The 22,576-nt window shown below is 38.0% G+C and overlaps 1 protein-coding gene across 6 annotated transcripts in view; it reads right to left on the bottom strand.

Annotated features, from left to right (window-relative positions):
* Positions 1-1,292: 1,292 nt before the first annotated feature.
* CHRM3 (cholinergic receptor muscarinic 3) overlaps positions 1,293-22,576 on the bottom strand; it is a 251,418-nt gene continuing 230,134 nt past the window's right edge. For all 6 annotated transcript variants that reach the window (XM_079297860.1, XM_079297859.1, XM_079297861.1 and 3 more), the window contains one exon: positions 1,293-3,442. In XM_079297860.1, coding sequence (XP_079153986.1) covers positions 1,621-3,442 — 1,822 coding nt within the window. In that variant the 3' untranslated portion in view covers positions 1,293-1,620. The remainder of the gene's footprint in view (positions 3,443-22,576) is intronic.

A 22,576-nucleotide genomic window follows, 5' to 3' on the forward strand; every position in this document is an offset into this window, starting at 1 on the left:
TCTAAACTATAAATATTAAAGCCCTTTTAAAATTGTCTTTATCAAAAATTGCCAGGTTACAAATTGGCAATATCACATTTTTCACACCACTGAATAACCTGGCGTCAAATGGATATAGGTACACTTCTCCTGATGATTTTTATAACAGGTTGTGGAAAACAAACACTTTTTAGTGAACATCCTTCACGTGCAAAAATAAGCATTTCTTTGAGACAAACCAAGTTTATCTGAAGATCACCTGGGCAGACAGTGCAAGCAGCGAGGCTCCACCAACTTTTGTCAGAGAATTGCAACTTGAGCTTTCATCGGAAGCCGTGCAGAGACTGCACACAGGATCTGAGCTGGCTCTGAGGAGGGTGGTGCATCCCCATGGTGCAGCTCAGGACAAGGTGTTGCAGGAGCTGTGTGCCTCGACAGCAGCACAGCCTCCCCAGCAGGACACAGGGCTGCTGCTGGCTGTGTCTTCCTGGCTCCTGAGCAGCCACCTGTGGGCACCAGTACCGTGCAGCCCAGATCTGGGCTCTCAGCATCCTATGCCCCTAAGACAGCTTCATGCTCTTCCCCGAATGCAGCCTCCAATTCCTCCCTTCTTTGTATCTTTTAGAGAGGCAGGATCACTTTGAGGAGAGACTCTGTGCTCAAGATAAAGGTTTTACTGGGCAATTACCTCATTATAAAATTCTGCAAACTCACAGGCTATGTTTTGGTTTTCTCAGTTTGAAATGTGGACATTGTGTTTTGGTTCCAGACATAACCTTGAATTTCAGGTGCCAAATAATGAGCTATATACTTATAACACGATTTTCTGACTTAAAAAAATTTCAATCAAATTTCAATCATATGTAATCATGATGGGCAGCCCTGTAAAACCTGAAACAGCAGGTCAAATCTTTCCTGGTATGTGTGTATTTCAGAGGTGTGAATGCATGCTATGCATACACACACACACTCAAACACATAGAACATCAGCTGCACACATTCTCAGATACTCAGAAATCAGGAATCAGGGATGCAATTAACAATATACCAGAAGAGAAGTAGACAGGAAGTTCTACCAAAACAACAAGAGGCAATTTTTCGACCTATACAGTGTCTCAAATAATTTCATAATCCTGTTTTACTAGCTTGCTACATCTGTATATAACTTGAATTGAAAGTTGCTGGATTCCTTGGAAAAAGGAGAGTTGGGCTAGCTAGATATGCTTACCTGAGATCCCAGAGTTGATTAGAATCAAAGAACTGGGCAGATCAGTAATGAGTTGATAATTGCTATACAGCTTCTCGCAAATTCATAGGAAAACTTTATTAAATCTTTCACTCCTTAGTAAAAATGTTGAAGTTTCTTAGTTTTTGCTGAATGCAGATTGACTTTTATATTAAAGTGGCTTTATTGAAAGGATAAATAAGCCTAGCAGCTGCTTTCATCTCTTGATGTTCAAATCATAGAGCCAGCACCCTGGAACCACCTTCCCACCCCAACCCATCCTGTCCCATCCCTCACTATCCTGCCCATCCTGCCCATGCCATCCTGTTCTGCCCTATCTCATCACATCACATCCCATCCTGTCCCATCCCATCACATCCCTGCTTCATTATTTTTTTTGTTTAAAAAATACTATTCTATGAAGCCTCCCTGGGGATCCGCTTATGAAAAATGACCGACTGCCTTTGCTGATACTGCTGTTTGCGCCGTTTTCGTTTGTCACACTGGCACAGCAGCAGCATCTTGAAAGTGTTTCTGAATGTTTTGTTACACAGTGCATAGCACATGGGGTTCACTGTGCTATTGATGTAGCAAAGCCAATACCCCAGGTGCCAGAAAGTTTTGGGGATACAGTTGCAAAAGGTGTTCACCAGAACCATAATGTTATATGGGGTCCAGGTAATGATGAAGGCAAACAAAATGGCACTGAGTGTCTGTGCCGCTTTCTTTTCTTTGATAAGTGACATTCGTTTTCGTTTTGTGATCTGACTTCTGGTCTTCAAGGCAAACTTTTTTGCCAGTGTTGCTTCCTTAAAGGACAAGGGCAGGGCTGTTGATGTCTTGGTCACAGACGAGATGCCATCAGAAGCTGTGGTTGTCTCTTCTGACTCTGGTTCAATTGGCAGCTTAGTAAAGCTCTTTTGGAAATTTCCACCATCCTGAACACTTTTGGGAGGGTGCAGTTTTTTAGCTTTCTTTTCCTTCGATTCCGTGTCAGATTTCTGCAGTTCATCCCCTGACTCATGCAAATCTTCCGAGGAGGGCAGTTTTGTGGAATTGAGGATAGCGCTGTGACCAGGAAGCTTCAGCACGATGGAATAGATGGCTCTGGTCTCTGCAGCCATGTCTTCTTCGTCAGAGGAGGCTGAATTTTCAAGGGAGGCCGCGGCATCATTGTTGTTCCAGCTGTCACTGCTGCTGTGGTCTTGGTCCCCCTGATCCGTGCTGGGCTCCCAGCTCTTCATGGTGAGCCAGAAGTGGCAGCGTCCGTATTTCTTGCGGGAGGAGCGTTTCATGCTCTGCCGCTGCAGCTCGTAGCTGCTGCAGCTCCGGGAGCTGCCCGTCTGGTGCACGAAGCGCGCCGCCTCCGCTTCGCTGCCCGATGCCTGCAGCCCTGCCAGCTCCTTGGTGCGCTTCTCCGTCTCCTTGTAGATCCTCCAGTACAAAATACTCATTATGGTGACCGGCAAATAGAAGGCAGCTATGGCAGTGCCAAAAGTGATGATGGGTTCACTTAGAAACTGGATGAAACATTCATCAGGAGGCACGGTCCTCTTCCCAACAAAATACTGCCAAAACAAGATGGCAGGGGCCCAAAGAACAAAAGAGACGATCCATGCTAAACCAATCATTATCCCGGCCCTTTTAGTTGTTCGTTTGGCTCTGTATGTTAGTGGCCTAGTGATGGAAAAATACCTGTCAAAACTTATCACAAGGAGGTTCATGACAGAGGCATTACTGGCGACATAGTCAATGGAGAGCCAAAGATCACAGGCCAAACTTCCCAAAGCCCAGTGGTCCATGATGATGTACGTGGTATAAAGATTCATGGAAAGAACACCGATGATCAAATCTGCGCAAGCAAGGCTCAACAAGAAGTAGTTGTTGACTGTTTTCAGTTGTTTGTTAACCTTAAATGCAACAATCACTAAGATGTTTCCTATGATGGTCACCAGTGCAAGAATCCCAGTGAGGAAAGCAATCAAAACTACCTGCCAGACAGTGTGTCCACCCAGAGGGTCTTTGCTTGTGGCATTTAGGGTCATGTTTGTTGATTCCACAGTGGAGAAAGGAAAACTCTCTGTGGTCTGAGGGAAATCATAGCTGCCAATGAGTGATGCTGCTTCATCAAGGAGTCCCGGTCCATGCGAATCTCTCTTCCAGAAGGAGCTCACATTTGGAAAAAGAGGCGAGGATGAGCTGTTATTTTGCATGATCATCGTGGCTCTCTGACATAGTCTGTAGCAGAGAAAAAACAAACAAAAATCAAGTGAACAGGTGAAGATGTTAAATCAATAATTGTCCTCATACTCGTACATAAAATCACTTTAGCACTTTAAAAGATGTCTTTAAAAAGTCAAGCTGCCTGTGACACATTTCAAGGCAAACCTGTATGTGATAGCACTCAGCTTCCAGACTGAGATTAAACTGAGCTCTTTATAGTGATCACAATGTGTTTTCTTATAAACATTCAATAACAGAGGAACCAAAATCCCAGGAGAATTTGAACCCACGGTAGTATTAAAATGCCCCTGAACTCTAACTCTGAATTAAAACACTCCCTACTGGATCTGAACTCAACATATCAAAAATACACAATTCTGGAACCTTCAAAAATTAAGTTCCAAACATATGGAGCCACAAATCTTCCAAGTTCCAATCAACACTGGTCCCCAGTGCTATCCTGACTCTTGCAAAATAGAGCCACAGCCTCTGCTGCCTCCAGCTACAGCTGATGACAAACAAAAATATTGTTCTGCCTTTTCTTAAACTATGGACATACAAGCCAGCATCATTTCACTGTGTCAAGCTACTCTAACCTGTGAGGTGGCAAAACTCTTCCCATTTTCATCTACCTTTCAGCTATCTGATAAAAGTAGTAAAAGTTCTCATTAGCACATTTTGCACATGCCACCATTAATTTTTTCATGCGCATTTTTATATTTGGACTAGAGATTTTGCACATCTAATAACTTCAAAATTTCTTCAGGGGCAACACATGGTAAAAGTTCCTTTGAAACTGTGGTCTCCAGAGTCAGGAAAAACCTTTGGCAGATGTATGTCAAAGCAATCTTTAAACACTTTTGGAAAATAGGGAAAAAAAGCATGAAAGGGATTAATAATTAAACTTTAATCCTTTTCCCCAAGTACGAACATAAAATGAAAACATGCTCAGAATAGGAACTTGCATTTCTCTTTATTTCATTAGCTTCTCTAGTCAGCTGACTGGATGCATAGTAATAAATGAATTATATCATCAAGAAGAAAAAATTCTGATGAAAAAGCCCATAATTGACTGTAAGGGTTGTGCAAAACATGCTGTCAATAGTTGTTTGTTTGCTAAATGTGAGTCCTTCCAGAGTCAATATATAATGGCATGAGATAATGAGTACCACAATACACTGATCTGACACAAAAATATTTACCCAAAAGAGGAGGGTCTGGTTCTTTTTTTCTAATTAATTTCTAAATTCTGCTTTCCCTTGAACTGTATTTGGCTTTGTCACAAAGCCATAAGACACTCTGAGATTTTAAATGATGCAGTTTCTTTGACATATGCAGTATATTGACCAGCAATTCTTTTCCTTCATTCATGCACAATAACTAACACAAACCTCACCCCTCTTTCGATATCTACTGTAAATGAGGTATTATTGTTTCTTTTTATTAATAGCAATACAAGGTTACAATGATGATGCCACATTGTAATCTAATTCAGTCCACTTTTAATGCATTCATTATTGTATAACTCAGAGTATGAACACAATAATAATGAATAGATATTGTTCTGGTAAATCACACAGTTAAATTTTAAGTCTTTTCCTGATAGAATGATTGAAAACTCAGAGAAGCTCAACTTCTAAAAAATAAAATGGTAAGACAGGACTGCTGGAAACCATCCTTCTAGCAATGTTTTATTTAGAAAGCAGGCATTTTTTTCCAGAGCTGTCAGACAGGATGAGGTCAAAACCAGAATAGTATGGGAGGGATCTCAAATAATGATATTTGCAAAATATATGCCAGAAATTATTAATGTTATGGGGTGCAGATCTTCCTTCACTCACACTAGGGACAGAGAGCAGAGGATGAAAGCCAGAAAGCATCTGCTCTGCAGGACAAATTTATAAAATCGCTGTAGGGCAACAGCCAATCCAGTCAAGTTACACTTAGATGGCAATGATATAATTATGCTGCTTTATCATAAAAAAAGACAAGCTGGTACCTTCTAACACATAAGAAAAGATCAGGAAGAATATATCAATAAAGGAGACCAAACTTCCACTAGAATGGACAGAATAAAAAACAATATCACTTAGAAGTGATGGTAAAAATAATGTTATTACTAGGAAATAAAAGTAGTAGTAGTAGTTCTCACTTTCATTGTATAACACAACCATGAACTAATCTAAGTGTTAGCTTTGGAAGACCAAAACAAATACCACATAAGAGATACAAATGATCTTGCAAAATTAACATGTAAAGGCCACACTATCTATCACTAAGTCCATAAACCAATTGTGAATTCTATTGAACTGTAGACTTTGAAGTAGATTTCCAACAAAAATGCACTGATAAATCATTGAGGAAATGCCATGATTCAAAAGACTCATTTTGAGGAGCCCTGGGATCATCACAATTCAGCTGCAGTCTTTCAGACACTGCAGTGTTGGAACTAAACCTTTCTTTCTCAGGTCAGTTCTCTCATGTCTGGACTTCAAAACAGCTTCTCTAAGTCATTGTTTCAATGAAAACCTCAACAGTCCTTAGCAGTCCAGTAACTGAGGAAAAGGAGAAACTGAGAACAATCCACCACCTGTCTCCTGCTGTCCAGTGCAGTCCTGCATATGAAATTTGGCTTTTTAAACTCCACAGATTAAAGGGAACCCTAAACTTGCATTGACTGCACTATTTGATAAAATGGAAGTGCTAGTAGGATGATTAGTTCAAGTCTTTTGTTATTCTGCCTCCTCTACAAGCTCCTGTAATTGAACCATTTAATTCAATAAAAAATGTATTAACCATATGTTCATCTGCACAGAAAAAAGAAAATATCACTACCACCACTACCATACCGGACCAGCACAGCTGGCTTTTCTTGCCTTTAGGAAGCCAAGGCAAGCTACATTATCCATCATTTTCCAAAGCTGCCATGAAGTTTCTGGTTTCTGTATAAGTGCTAGAGGGAAGGAGTGTCCTGGGCTTGACAAGATGACAGTGGGATTTGCAGTGCAGCTGCCAGCACCTGCCCAGCAAGCCAAGCTCAGACAGAATGATGTGTGACCAAGTGGGAAAGCAGCCACAATGCTTGGGTAAAACAAACAGTGCAGCACTGTCTGAGGCAAACAAACCTAACTGTGAAATGATTATAGGTTTACATACCATGACAAGAATTTACAAATCACTGGTGTGATACACTACATCACAATTTCAAGGCAGGGAGTAGCTAAAAAAACTTCTTTTAGCCTAAGAATGTATAATTACTTAGCTAAGATCATGGTATTGGTATTCCCTGTGGGTTTCAGTCTTTGTTGTTCTTGTTTCTGCTTTTTAATAGGATATTATGAAAGGTACAGGCCAGAGAGCACCAGATGAAATGTACACTTGCCAAGATTATTCAGGAAAAGTGTAGGGCCAGTACAGGCAATGGCTATATAGACTTTCATACACATCCATCCAGCACCCCTCTGCTCTCTGCCCAGCCAGAGGGAGTGAGATATTTGATATCCCACTAAGACCAACTGAAAGGGTAGAAGAAAACATCTACAAAAATGGTCAGTGATTTCAATAAATGGGTATAACCCTGATTTAAAAGCCTGTAATTTATTTCACATTGCTGTAAATAGAAAGTAAAATAGAATAGACAGTAGTAACACACATTTTCAGTGCATTTAATTTCTCTCTGGTAATATTTAAGTGCTTTTGTGAATATTCCATATTTTACCAAAATTTTTATTTTCCTTAAACTTCCCTATTCAAAAAGTTTATTTTTCTTACTGTCTTTAAAGTGCTCTAAGAAGCATTTTCTGGGAAGTGAGATGGCAATCTGTGGGCTTGGCTATCTGTGAGCACAAAACTAGCAAGCCTTTATGGCTGAAGAATTTCACATTGCATCTGTTTACACAGACAAGAAAATTGCTTACCTTATTTTTCCATTTTCTTCTGCACTGCTGCTATATACACATTAGCCTAAACAGCAGAGGACTCCATATAGTGATTTGTAAAAGACTTTTCTAACATGGAGAATGGAAGCCTTCAGAATGCTTAATACAGTTCCCTAAACAAGCACATATACTTTGTTCCAAAACTATTATTTGGAAAAATAAAAATATACATTTGAGTTATAAGGTCTTCCTGAGATTATTAGCAAGATTATGTATAACAGTTTTTCAAAACATATAGAGGTTTTTTTTGTTGGTTGCTTCTTGATTTTCAAAATACAGTATATTTTTTCAAAATATAATAAAGAATTTTAAAAGCTAATAATGGAAGATGAAAGCACTCACAGTTTTACATTTATAGTAGCTCATATCAACTGAAGTTAGTGTAGCACAAAGAACAGGATTCCTTATGAATGTTTATGTGGCAACAGGAAGCACAGTTTGATAATCAGTGAACATGACCTCAGATTTACCATGACTAAATTACTTACTTATTACTTATATGAAATATATTACACTAAATATAGTTTTGCTTCTTTGCAGAATGAGAATACAGAATCATAGAAATCAAGCACACCAGCAAAAATCCTGGCCACTGTCTTGCACATTCACAGTTGCTAAAAACAAATAACTGCCATATAATTTTTTATATATGTACATACACACATAAGTATATCTACATACAAATGTATGTCACATATAGTGTAAGGAGTACATGTATACAGAGCTGCAGATGAAAGCATATGTATATATATACACTTATGTATGTACACACACACACACACACACACACATCTGCAGCTACAGATGGACATAATTTTGTCACATTATTCCAAGTATTCCTATAAAGGAAGACTGTATCTTTCACTTATTACCTATCAACCTGATACAGATAATGTTCAGTCAGACCTATCCCAGTTGTACTTCAACCCAAACTCTTCCATTTCGAATCCATAAATATGTTTTGTTTTCTAAAATCACCTAAATTAAATGTCAGTGCTTTAAAATCACTTTTGTGATTAATGAATTAGATTTGCTCATTATGTGCTTACTCTATTTCTGATGCTAGTGCGAGGTCTAGCCTGAGCAAGCTAGGAACTCATTTCTCTAATCACAGGGATCCTTTTCATTACTTTGAAGAGTGTATAGAGAACCTAATGCATAGCACTGAGCTACCTGATCCATCTCCCTTGCAGTCAGAGAAAGGAACATCCCTCGGGGCAGAGACAAGGGGATGCCACCTCAAGTGCTCCTGCTGGGGCACCAAGGATGACAGACTGGGAGCACAGCAGTCTGTGTGCCTGGCACAACCAGGAAACACACTCTAAAGCTGGACCATGCCAAGAGCCTCTTCTGTGCCTTAACTGGCCAGTTAGCTTTTGCCAAAACCATCTCCCACCATCTCCTTCACTAGGACTGAGACTTTTGCTCATACTGCCCAGATGGACCTGCAACATCCTCTGGGGACGTGATTGCTTAACCTGTGTTTGCTTTTACAGAATGTGCTCTTCTTGTAGTATGAACCCTTCACTGAGGGCTTTTGTATGAGAACAGAAATGCAATTTTGAATGTGTTTTAATGGCCAGTGACTTCAGTGCAAACATTATTTATATGGTCTCAAAAATAAGAATAAATACTGTGTTGCCATTAGGACCAGAGAAGAAAAATCTCAGATGTTGTGTCTGTGCAAAAATCCAGATATGCATTTCTGATCTCTTTCACTTAAGACTTCCATCAAAGATTGAATTTATTACACAACCTGTATAATTCTCTTGCATAATTTTTCTACAAATATACTATCTATAACAAATATACATCCTGGTCTGCATAGTTAAAGGGCAGCGATTTTTACAGATTTACTGAATAAGTGTTTCTGTACTATTTATTATTTATTTACCCCATGACCCAATGCTCATTCACACCATGACTTCCAGTTTCAAAATAATCCTATCTTGAAATCATCTAAAATGCTTCCTAGAGGTTCCAGAAATGAGCTACCAATCTCACTTGTGGTAGGCCTCAGGGCAGTGCACAGGCTTCTCACATGTAGCAGCAGCAGACTTGCCAAAGAAGGGTACTTGTCTTTCTTGGTGGTTATTGTCCAAACAATTTATACAGGACGAACTGAAATCTTCAGAAGCCTGAGCTTGGACATGCCTAGAGTTTTCAAACTCTTGAAAATCAGAGCAAATCAAGTCTTGCCTAATTAAGATTGCAGTAAATATTGATTATGAATATATGAGGTACAATTCTATAAAGAGAGGAATTGATTTAAATTCCAGGCAGTTTCAGTAAGCTTTATTAGAAGTACACCCCATCTGTCTAATTGATGTTGGAGGAATCAGACATGCAGTCTGAAGTTAGTAAGAATTACAAATACTGAGAGTTTTACCCACTTTGAGCAAACCACTGCAAACTGACTTTGCAGGTATGAGGGGACAGGAAAGTTTGGAAAAAGAGTTTATTACTACACTGAATAAAAATATGGTATTAGATTTAAATGAAAGAAAAATATTCAAATTATCTCCTCTATTTGGAAGTGCATATTTTTTCCTTTGAATAAAACCTGTCCATCTTAGTGTTCATTTCAGTATTTTATTATATATGCACTTTTAAACCCAAGATTTATTAATATTTTGTTATGTTGGATCAGAGTTGTGATCCAGATTTTCAGCTCTCTCCTTATGAAACACTGTCAATTGACTCCAGAGATAATCTTCCCAATGAGATATTTAAAGCCACATTAAAATGTTCACTATGCAAAATAAAGTAAAGAGAATTCTTAGGATTAATTATATCATTGTCCCAGATGTTGTTAAATGCTAGAATACCTTGAATCAACATGGAAAAATAATTTCTAAAGAGAAAAAAAATCAAGCCTTGTAAGTGATTTCTCCTCTTTTACTGAAATGGCATTGTCCTCTATAAAAATAATCACATTTGAACATGTTCATATTGAGAAGAGCTTGTTATCAATTCTAGATAAAGCAAAAAAAAAGTTACTGTATTTCTAATCCTGCCCTACTTTTAATAATACATGAATGCATTCAAATTCCATATTTAATGTGAATATTAGCCATAAAGAAGCTTTAAAGGGAACACAAAGCTCATAGGCAGACCTCTTTACTATCTTAATTGGTACTGCTTTAAAATTAAGTAATTAATTGATTATGCCTCAAAGAGAAATAAACTTGCTTTTTCTGTTTGCTCACTACACAATACACCTCCAGAGAAAACTGGAATACTGTACAAACACTTTTCAAGTATCAAAGAATTCAGAGAGCCTGGAAACTGAGCTCTAAAGAAGCTCATCTGACACCTGACACGATCTTTTCAATTTCATTTGTCTGCAAGAAGAAAATGAAATGACAAAATGTCTGTCAAGCCTTGAAACCAGAAAATTGAAAATATTTTTTTCTGGAAATCTTTTTCATGGTGGGAAAATAAATAGCCCAAACAACAACAACAGCAAAGCTTTAAAAAAGCCTCCTCAAACCACAGATTTTCTGCTTTTCAAAACAATATGGCTTTTTCCTTCAGAAATTAATTTCATTTTCTCTCAACTTTGAACTGAATCTCAGATATTTTGTGATAAAAAGTGCTGAAAGAAGATGAGCTCCATTCTGTTGTTAACTGAGAGAAATTATTAAAATATTTGTGTTTCCATCAGGTCTGGCATAGAGCTATCCAAGTCTCTGGACACTATGTGATGTTTACCTGGTGTCAGGTCCTGTTGTATGAAAGATCTCTAACATGCATCATTTAAATGTGTTAAACAACATGAATTAGAACTTCCCTGGAGTGTCAGAGAATCTAGAAGTTTCTAAATTGAACTATTGCTGACCACTAGATTTTCTGCTGTAACTATGGCACTGCATGCAGGTATTAAAAGAGCAGACTATCTACTTTGGTTTTTATTGATGATGGATAGTGGGGCAATTTAACATAAGATGCAATAAAGTGACTTGAAAAATGCTAGGAAATGCTCTATTAAAGGAAATTTATTGTTATTGGCTTTGATGATTGAAATATTACTGCTATCTGCTGTGGCAAACCCAATACTCCCACACAGGACAGATGGTTTACTTAAAAAGTGAAAGAAAAAAACCCACAACTCTGTTGAGAAGTTTCAGCAAAAGGAGAAAAATAGCTAAGAAAAAGCTAATGAAATCTATTAGATTTTTGGACACAAAATATTTATATGGAAAAGGAAATTTTATGAGAAATTTTGGGCCAGAATACTATGATTTTAATATAAAACACTGCTTATTATTTTGTCTAAATAATGCCTTAAAACATGCAAGCATAATAATGTGTTAAAGCTTTTTTTTTGGCACCAAGTTGTCACAATTGGTCAGAAAAGAACATTTTTATTGTATTTATTTATTTACTGTTTTACAGCATGGAAATTCCTATCATCTGAGATTTGGGGATATCTTTTCACACTGATAAGCTTATGAATTGTGCTAGTTGTTTATTGGAATGGATTTATTGCTGAGGAGGTAGAGTTCTGTGTGCATCTTCTCTATGTATTATATTTCTTTAACACAATTGCAAACAAAATGCTACAATATGGTCAAAACAGAATATTTTTTACCTAAGAGGAACACCTTGGTAAATAATCAAGAAAAAAGAGAAAATACTTTTGGTTTTAACATGTCACTCAAAATATTTTAATAAATACTTTATTTCTTTATTCACCAGTATGTTTAAAGTCAACTTTTCTATCTATTTAAAAGTGTAGTTTAACACTCACTAGGTGGCACAATGGTTATTCAGAAGTAGAAGTCTGGACTTTGCAACAAACTCTTAATCAGTCTCTCATAAAGCCTTTGTCTAATACATAGACATTACAAACCAAATTATATCTATTCCTTGATAGGGGCAGCAGATAAAGTAGATGCATGTCATCCCAGTACTAGTCTGAATTAAACTAGCAGCCAAACTGCAAAAAACTGTGTTCTCTGCTGTAGTTCGACTTCAATTTTTTTTTCCCTTGGAATAGACACATCTGCAAGTCCTAGTGGAATTCTGTAGATAAATCAAAATTGCCCATTCCAAACTTCAACCCCTTTTATGCACGCTGCCAGGAATTTGCAGTCTCTGGAAAATTGATGGTGGCAGGCACTGTGGATTTTAATGCATGCAAGCAATTGTTCTTTAGTGAGATACAGACAAGTAATCAAATAATGCTCCAATGCTAGGCTCCATTTTTAGGGGTTTTTTTGCAGGGTTTGTGGGTTTCTTTTGGTTGTTTGCTCTTCTCAGTTAGAAAACAAAGGTGTGCCCAGGTGATCATGTCACTAAAGGGAGACATCTGCAATGAAAAGACTCCACAGAGAGGGAGGAGGCACTAAGGAAAAATTAATTTTTAGTTATTCTACATAAATGCCTGTTGGTAGCCCTCATGATAGGGTCCTCTTCCTACTAAGATTTAGCTAGGTTTGCTTGACTATCTCTTTTTCTGCCCACTTGAAATATATCCCTATAATTTGAAGGTTTTGAACTACAGTTTTAAAAAATCACTGCTAGTATAGAGAATACACATTCACAAGGCAGTGATTTTATTCTGTGTGCAAAATGGATCTGCTCCAGCAATTCACTGCAGTTGCACTGCAGAATATTGATTCCTTCAAGACCCTCTTGTCTGATGGTTGTAGAAGCCTTGTTGTAAAGGAGGCACAAGGCTGAGGAGGGAAAATGAAGGATTCAAGGTCAAGAAAGTTAAATGTGGAAGCCAAGTGTATTCCTAATTCTGTTGCAATACCTCCAGTCACTACTGATGGAGTGATGTATACAGATCTTTAAAATAATATCCTTGAAAGGATAGTGCAAAGCTGAATTTAGTAAATCACAACTTTTGTATAATCAACTTTGTAAAATGAAGGATCTTGAAATATATCTTTGTAGGGCTTTGTCTACACAATTCTAAAATTTTAAGATCATTCCATCAACAAAAAGGACCATTTTTAAATGCAGCAACTATATTTTCATCTATTCCACTACAAGTTTTCTATTCACTACCTAGCTAACACAGCCATGGTACTCTGCAGCCCCTCCTTGTTTCTGTTTCTGAGGATACAGGCATTCTGCACATGGTAAATGGAAAGACATGGAGATATAATTACATTAGCTGTAAAGGTTGCTATCTAAGTAACAGGATTTTGCTTCTAAAATAAGAAGGTAGAGTGGACTCATGATTGTTTTCGTTTTCTCTTTCAAGCCTATAAAGCCTGCATTTTGTAAACCCATTACAGTCCAGGACAATCAACAAAAAACTTAAAATCAGGAGTCCTACATAAATTACAAGGAAAATATTTCTCCTAGCTTTGACAGGCTTACTCAAATGGCAAATATTTTATTTTCAGAAAGGAATAAGAAAGCTAGAAGAAAGAGAATCTGTATCTAGAAAAAATATCTCCTGCTCTAAAAGGTCAGAAGCACTTTAATACTTGAACTAAGAGTAGGGATACATGCAGCACATCTTTTCACAAAGTCACATTGCCTCAAAAAAGAAGCAATAATGCAGCATGATTTCCTTCCATTCATCTCTATCTTCCAGCTGGCCCACTTTTATGCTTTGATTCGCCAGTGAGCTTTACTTCTAGGCTGCTGTGGGTCTATCTGACCAATTATTTTTCAGAATCAGAAAAGAATTCTCTATTTGGTTGCCACTCAGGAGGGTATTTTCTTTGTTGTTCTTTTAATCTTTCTTGCCAGTCCTACAGGGATACATGTAGGTAAAAGCTCCTAGGACTGAGTAGTCTTAATTAGGTAAGTATCTGCTGCAACCCGTGGACAGATTCCAGAGAGGACAAAATGGTTTTGGATTTCTACTGGACATCAGAGAAGAGGACAATTTTAGCTTGCTGCTATTGGTACCTTCTCCCCTCCATTTCCTGCAGGATTAAAGGTTTACTGTAGAAAGGCCAGTGCAGTCTTTCTCTTTTGTTCTCCTGCATCACCTGAGCAACAGCTCTCAGGGGTGTCTCAAACCCAGTATCCCCAGTTTGCAGGACTTGTCACCTGGGTCCTTGTATTCAGCAAGAAGTGAGCCCTGCAGTGTCACTATGTTCTTCAAAAAATGTCCTGTGGGCCAGGGCATGTCCTTTGGAGAGAATGAGGAGTGGCTGGATTTGCATCCAGGGCAGGAGCACCAGGGGGAGAGTGGAATGGTCAGCATAAACTGCACATGCTTGTGTGCTAAAAGCTCCTGCATGAAATTTCACTGCACAAACAAAACCAATCTAGATAAAGATAAAAAGGACACATGTGAGCTTCTGAGTCAAGTCCTGCTTTCTGCCACTCCAGCTGCAGCAGACAAAGCAAATGCACCAGGCCTGCTCCTGAAGTAGTCATTGCATAGGACCTCTTTGATTCAGTATCATTTTATGAAAGAAAGGAGGCAGGGAGAACTGAATCTCAATAAAGTAGTTAGATATTAAAAGTGAAAAATCGGAACAAAATAAAAAAGCATTTCTAGGCTTAACCTGACATCAGTCAATTGCAGTAGCTGGGACCCTCAACAACTCCTTGCTATCAGGGAGAGAGTGGTTACTGAAACAGAAGGAGTTTATGGTATTTCAACAAACCCATGGGCACAAGAAAAATACACTGGATTTATCTGTGTCACCTGAAATACAGGGTAGCGGGCATGTGGAAGGAAACAAGCTGGCTCAAGTGTCTCCATGCTGAAATACCATAAAAGATCTGAAGTCCACATCCCAGATGGCTCCTTTATATTTTTTCCTTAGAAGAGATATTAATATTTTAGTGGCAACTAAAGGCAAGGGATACTGCAATGTTATTAGGAAAGTGAACATGTTAATGTTGTGATAACATTTGGAAAATCTTGGTCTTCAGGTCAAACCCTTGCAGTGTAGGAGTGAGCCTGAGCTATTATATTTATGCACATCATCAATACAGCACACAGCAGGATTTTCCAGATTTTTTGCAATATCTGGATTTATCATCAAAATGGTGCAGGATTTCCCTGCCATTCTCAATACTGCGTGCCAAATGTAAATTTTCTCACTAAATAATTAATGAAAATTAAAGCATTGGACCACTTATCAATTACTGAAAAGTGCCTATTGACTTTGAACAAGCATCTAGTGTCTCCAGCTTTTTCAAAAATCCAAAAATCCTACCCCAGCAAACACGGCCCAATTTCAGAGATTAGGATTATCTGCATTTCTGATGAAGTTACTGATAAATTATAAATCAATAAAGGATTTCAAAGATTTTGAAAGAAGTAGCATTAACTTAACTACTGACACTTCAGAATATTAATTGCTGCCAGAATACTGGTTCGACTTTCAAAAGGCAAAATGTATCCATGAGGGACTGTGTTGAATCATAGCTGCTTGGATATGTATTAATGTTTACCTGAGCTTTTGAAATAGAGACTAACACTTAAATCTCACTGTAGACTTTTGATCTGAGCTTACTTTTCCAAATGTCTCTGTGCCCCCATCAATCCCTTTCACTAATCCTTACTGCCACAATTTTCCAGCTGAAAATGTATCCATCCTCCAAGCTCTATATTATTAATGAATACAAATAAGCTGTGACTACTTAGGATTCATGTAAATCTATCAATATTCCCATGCTGGCTGTGCTTTCAACTGCAAGAGAAACACTCCACACAAACATCTGCAGCATATTAAAAGTCAAAAATGAGAGTTTTCATGGCGCTTGCACATTTCTGCCCTTTCATTTGTCCTCTCTCACTCATTTACTCACAGGAGGAAATGACTTTTCCTGCCAAGGTAGAGGTAAAATGTGTCAGACAAGGGCAAAAAAAAGAGAAAAGAAAGATTCATTAGTGAACCAGAGGAAACAATTTCTGAGATACAAAGTGTCAGCAGAAATGAGTTTCTACTGTTGCATTCCTGTGACCCTATTCAGAAAGGCATAATATACCACCTATTTTTTGCTACTATAAATAATTTTTAAATGACAGTATCTAGGTGAATCAATGTTTCACTAGAGTCTCTCTACTTACCAATATTTTGGTGGGGTTTTTTTGTTTTTTTCTTAATAAAAATTAGGAAAAGCTTTTCTGAGAAGTTGAATTAAAAATGTGTGCTTGTAAAAATATAAGAGTTGGGAAATCATAAATACCAGTGTAATTGGAAATATTGTCCCTAATTCCAATGCTGCAAGGTTTTACATTGAGTTCAACACACTCTGCAATTTAAACTTCTGGTCTATTTGAGTAATTTAAGCAAGTTTGCAAAGCTTCTCATTGCGAAGGAAGGAAGGAAGGAAGGAAGGAAGGAAGGAAGGAAGGAAGGAAGGAAGGAAGGAAGGAAGGAAGGAAGGAAGGAAGGAAGGAAGGAAGGAAGGGAAGGAAGGAAGGAAGGAAGGAAGGAAGGAAGGAAGGAAGGAAGGAAGGAAGGAAGGAAGGAAGGAAGGAAGGAAGGAAGGAAGGAAGGAAGGAAGGAAGGAAGGAAGGAAGGAAGGAAGGAAGGAAGGAAGGAAGGAAGGAAGGAAGGAAGGAAGGAAGGAAGGAAAGGAAGGAAGGAAGGAAGGAAGGAAGGAAGGAAGGAAGGAAGGAAGGAAGGAAGGAAGGAAGGAAGGAAGGAAGGAAGGAAGGAAGGAAGGAAGGAAGGAAGGAAGGAAGGAAGGAAGGAAGGAAGGAAGGAAGGAAGGAAGGAAGGAAGGAAGGAAGGAAGGAAGGAAGGAAGGAAGGAAGGAAGGAAGGAAGGAAGGAAGGAAGGAAGGAAGGAAGGAAGGAAGGAAGGAAGGAAGGAAGGAAGGAAGGAAGGAAGGAAGGAAGGAAGGAAGGAAGGAAGGAAGGAAGGAAGGAAGGAAGGAAGGAAGGAAGGAAGGAAGGAAGGAAGGAAGGAAGGAAGGAAGGAAGGAAGGAAGGAAGGAAGGAAGGAAGGAAGGAAGGAAGGAAGGAAGGAAGGAAGGAAGGAAAAAGGAAGGAGAAGGAGGAAGGAAGGAAGAAGGAAGGAAGGAAGGAAGGAAGGAGGAAGGAAGGAATGAAGGAAGGAAGAAGGAAGGAAGGAAGAAGAAGGAAGGAAGGGAAGGAAGGAAGGAAGGAAGGAAGGAAGGAAGGAAGGAAGGAAGGAAGGAAGGAAGGAAGAAGGACGGAAGGAAGGAAGGAAGGAAGGAAGGAAGGAAGGAAGGAAGGAGGAAGGAAGGAAGGAAGGAAGGAAGGAAGGAAGGAAAGGAAGGAAGGAAGGAAGGAAGGAAGGAAGGAAGGAAGGAAGGAAGGAAGGAAGGAAGGAAGGAAGGAAGGAAGGAAGGAAGGAAGGAAGGAAGGAAGGAAGGAAGGAAGGAAGGAAGGAAGGAGGAAGGAGGAAGGAAGGAAGAGGAAGGAAGGAAGGAAGGAAGGAAGGAAGGAAGAAGGAAGGAAGGAAGGAAGGAAGGAAGGAAGGAAGGAAGGAAGGAAGGAAGGAAGGAAGGAAGGAAGGAAGGAAGGAAGGAAGGAAGGAAGGAAGGAAGGAAGGAAGGAAGGAAGAAGGAAGGAAGGAAGGACGGAGAGAGAAAAAGAAAAAGAAGAAAAAAAAAAAAGAAAAAAAGAAAGAAAGAAAGAAAGAAAGAAAGAAAGAAAGAAAGAAAGAAAGAAAGAAAGAAAGAAAGAAAGAAAGAGAGAGAGAGAGAGAGAGAGAGAAAGAAAGAAAGAAAGAAAGAAAGAAAGAAAGAAAGAAAAAAAAGAAGAAAGAAAGAAAGAAAGAAAGAAAGAAAGAAAGAAAGAAAGAAAGAAAGAAAGAAAGAAAGAAAGAAAGAAAGAAAGAAAGAAAGAGAAAGAAAGAAAGAAAGAAAAGAAACCAGTATAAACCAAGCCTTACTATTACTTAGAACTAAAAAATCTGGCCATTTGAAGAAGGTGAAATGGAGCCATGAATATGCATATTTGCTGGCATATGCAATGAGGAGGTCATGTGGAAATGGGAGGCCCTAACCTATAATGGAAGAAGAAAGAGAAATATCAGAAGAGGGAAATTGAAGACATCTACAGTTCCAGCCATATTTACACTCTCTAGAGCAGAAGAGTTTTAGGGAATGATGGAGATGTGGCTTACAGGGAGCTCATGGTCAGTGCACAAAATCTCTAGAGCTATTACCATGTTTGCAAGCTGTCACTACCCCAAGGAGAGGAAAGGCTGGGATCTGTGTGTGCCAAAAAAGCCCCAGGTACAGGAAGCCAGTGCAGCAGGGTCTCAGTTTTGTGACCTGAGTGCCTGGCTCCCCAGTGCTTCACTGAGCTTTGCACTGGCTGCAGTTTTCCCAGGGGCACTGCTGGGTTGGGATCCTGTGCAGGAAACACCACAATGTAATTTCCCACTAACAGCCCCCACAACACAGCAGGTCAGAGCTCACTGGGGACTGCCAGTGTTTGCTAGGTTTGTTCATTTATTCATTGAAACTTCTGTCCAGAAATCAAGCCAATCAGAAGAACAAGAGATCAAATCTGGAAGCTGTACCTGAGTAAACAAATCTCAGGTGATTACACTCACAGTGCCTTCCCCTGGCCTAGTCAAAGGCAGGGAGCACCAGGTATACTCATATCTATATGTGTATGGGTTTATAACCTAAACACATAAGTGGAGAGAAAAATGACATTGCTAACAAAATACTTGGGGATAACTGATACACAGGGACACTGGGCAGGATTTGGGATGCCTCATCTAGTAGCTATTTAGGAAGGAATTTATGGGGCTTTCACTTTATATATGCACATATTATATTTTTTATTCATTTTGCTGGCTTCCTCAAGTACTTTTTCTTTCCACAGTCTGATACACATCTATGTAACATACTTCTGTAAGTGTTTTTCAAAAAATAGACACCAGTATTAAATAGGACTGTCTTTTTGCAAAGCCAGGAAGTTGTAAAATAATAATTTCTCAACTAGAAAGTTACTTTAAGGCAATTTTTTCCATTAAATAATTTCAATATATACTTATATTGAACTGCTGGAAGTGAAATGCAAGAAAATTCAGACACCTTAATTCTCTAAGAGCTGTATATTAAAAGCGGATGGCAATGAGGTTTTTCTTTCTTTAGGAAGACACTTTTTTTCCTTCTAACTTGTAAATAACTCTCCAAATGACCAGCATTTTGGTTTCCTTGATGCTGTAAAAACCAGTTCCTAAATCAATACTTTCCAGTAAAAAGACTCATTCCAACATCTTCCCCTGTATATCCTTATTCACTTGTGTGTGAATTATCGCATGGTTAGAGAAGTCAGCAGGTTACACACAGTTCCCTTCTCAAAAGGAGTCACTGCTGTGCCTTTCTGTAAATCACTTTAATCCCTTATTTTTATAAATGGGTATAAAATCCCTTTACCTAATCGCTATGTCCAAGCCCCAGCTGAATTATTCTGCAAGACATATTCATGCCTTTGGAAGGAAAGTCCTTAAAGCTAATAGCAAACACCTAATAGCTATTTAATTTGACCTTTTCCTTAAAGCCAGGTAAATATCAAACTCTAGTTTGCATGTCTAAATGAAATTTGACTTGAGAAACCCAAGAGGAATAATGATACTTTCCCAGATCTTGAACAAGGCTCAATGCCTAATTAGGACAGCCACTCAACAGGACACTGAGTCTGCTCCCTTTGCTCATCTTCAGGAGTGGACATAGATAGTTTGCAATAAGATCTTCACCCAAACTTCTTCCAAATATACACAAATGTCAGAGTTTCTTTATATCTGTGCTTATATGACTTTTCTAAAAATTTTTATTGACCTCTTATTTTTCATTCAGTTCACTTCCCTCCATGCAAAACTGGAATAAAGCCCTACTGTTCTTATTAATGATTTATTGTAATAACTCACAGAGGTAAATAGGTTCATAAAGTATAAAACAGTGAAGAAGAATTATTTTTAAGCATTTGTTTTCTGAAAAAACAATATTAAGTCTGGATCACAGTAAATGATGGACAGTATTTATGTTTTCTCTCAAAATTCTCTCAACAGAAAGCAGCAAATTTCAGATATGCTAGTCTGTAAAGAAGTCCTCGTTTCCCTACAAGTTTATACCTTCAGCTTATAGAATGGATTCTAAAAAATTAATTACTAAACTGCATTAAAATTGCATAAAACATATAAGGTACCAAAATGATTTGCTGTATTTTCCACATTTTTACTATGCAGAAAGAAAACTATGATCTGCATACTTTCTAAATGCTTGGGTGATATTTGACATTATAGGTAAACCAAGGTAAGAGTGAATGTGGGATATACACAACTAACAACTTCTTTGCTTTTACACTAAAACAGCTGGTAGCATATATCCACTAAATAATTTTTTTTTTTTTTTTTTTTTTTTTTTTTTTCTGTCAGAGAACAATGAGGTTAACTAGTTCTGTAGCAATTCACCACTGGACAAACAGTGTTTTATAATATGTTGGAAATTTATTATATAAAGCTCCCAATGGTAAGGTGTAATATAGTGATTATTTCTCTGATTAAATGAACACTCCATCCCACACACTGAAATAGTAAAAAAACCTATGAAGAGCCCTATTTATAACCTAGCATATTTCCACCAGCCTGAGGCATAACTGATTCTAATCTCATTCAATAGATTTAATATGGCTTTTTTTTTTTTTTTTTTTTTTTTTTTCTTTTTGTGGGGGTGGGGGTGGGGATTGTGTGTGGTAGGTTTTTGTTGCTATTATTTTGGGGTTTTTAATCCCTTAATCTCCTGTAGTTCATTAAGGACTAGAAAAGAATACTAGAAGGAAAACATAATTGTTAAACAAAGAATTGAAAAAGTTAATTCTTCCTGCCAAGGAAGTTTGACCATTTACCAGCAAAAAACATGGTCTGTGGATCACTTTGCCCTTTCAACATTGGCTTCTGTGGATGTCCAGTCAACATTTACATGGTAAGGAGCTGTTCCTCTGTGCCACATCTCCTGACAATGTGATGGTACTTTCCTTAAGGCAGCAAATGGAAGATCTCCAAATAAAGCTGCTTCTTACACAAACACTGCACAAATACTGGTGACGGTCCCTTGATCTCCTTGGGCATTGCATGGTTAACCAGATACACTAAACAGAGAATTCAACAAGTTAAATCAATAACTGTTTTCTCAAATTCCATGAAAAACCTCTCCTCATAATTTTAGTAGTTTATCTGAAAGGTATTGGTCGTACATCTCTAGTGTAATTATGTCTCAAATGAAATAAATGCCTTGAACTTACAGGAAGTTCGGCTGCTTCCAGATCTCAGCATGGAAAATATTTTTCTCTCTGACTCTGTATTACCTATTTCAACTGAAGCTTTCAAAATCTACAATCTAATTTAAATATAATTTTGTGATTGATGGCAGAGCTTCAAAATAGTTCTCTATGAACTATGGAAAAATACTGGCTACATCTAAAGATAGTTGTAATTTTCTTAGCTCAGTGAAACTAAATTTGGTTTCCAGGTATGCCTGAGGCCATAATTAATGCATGCATTCAGGCAAAGGGAGGATAAAGTGCACCTGGACTTCTAAAACTATGGTTTGAGAAACAACTATCCAATTGCAGAAATTTTACCAGCATTCCTAATGAAACTGCCAAAAACTATATAGACTTATCAGTGTAAAAGTGGTTAAAAAAATCCATGACTTTGAGCAAAGAAGCCTTTGAAAATACTAATATGATAGAATGTTTGAAGCAGCTCAGGACAAGCCATGAATAAAGCCATGGGCATTTGAAAATTCATTTTTTCTCAAAAGAAATGTTCCTTTTTATCTTTATTTTTTTTGTTGTTTTTGCAATGAAAAGGCAATAGTTCAAATTCAGACAGGTTTTGGGCTTTTCTCTATTTTATTTTATTTGGAATCCAAGGAGGTTTTTGCATTGACAATGTAGTAAAACTATTTCAGTGTCAAAAGACTTTACTTTCACAATGTCATTAAGTGTTTTAAATAATTTAATTTTAAAAATATCAGTAGTTAATTAATCATTAGTCTATAGAATGCATTTTACACCCTTTTACGTCCAAAATATATACATAAAATTGCTAGATTCCAGACAAAGTCTTCCATTTCCTGAAAAATGCTTTAGCAGTGGAAATTTCCTTACCTGAAGCTTTCTGGCCAGCTCTCTTTGTAAGGCTTATAAATGTGTTTGAGTTTTTCCACATCTCTTTTTTGAAAGGCTTGTATCAAGCATTGATACTGCTTGATGGAAGACTTTCCAACAAGCAGCACTGCAGTAATGACCTAAAAGGCCCACAGGAGCTCAGGAGAACAA

The sequence above is a fragment of the Erithacus rubecula genome (assembly GCF_903797595.1).
Source record: "Erithacus rubecula genome assembly, chromosome: 2".
Taxonomy (NCBI): Eukaryota; Metazoa; Chordata; class Aves; order Passeriformes; family Muscicapidae; genus Erithacus; species Erithacus rubecula.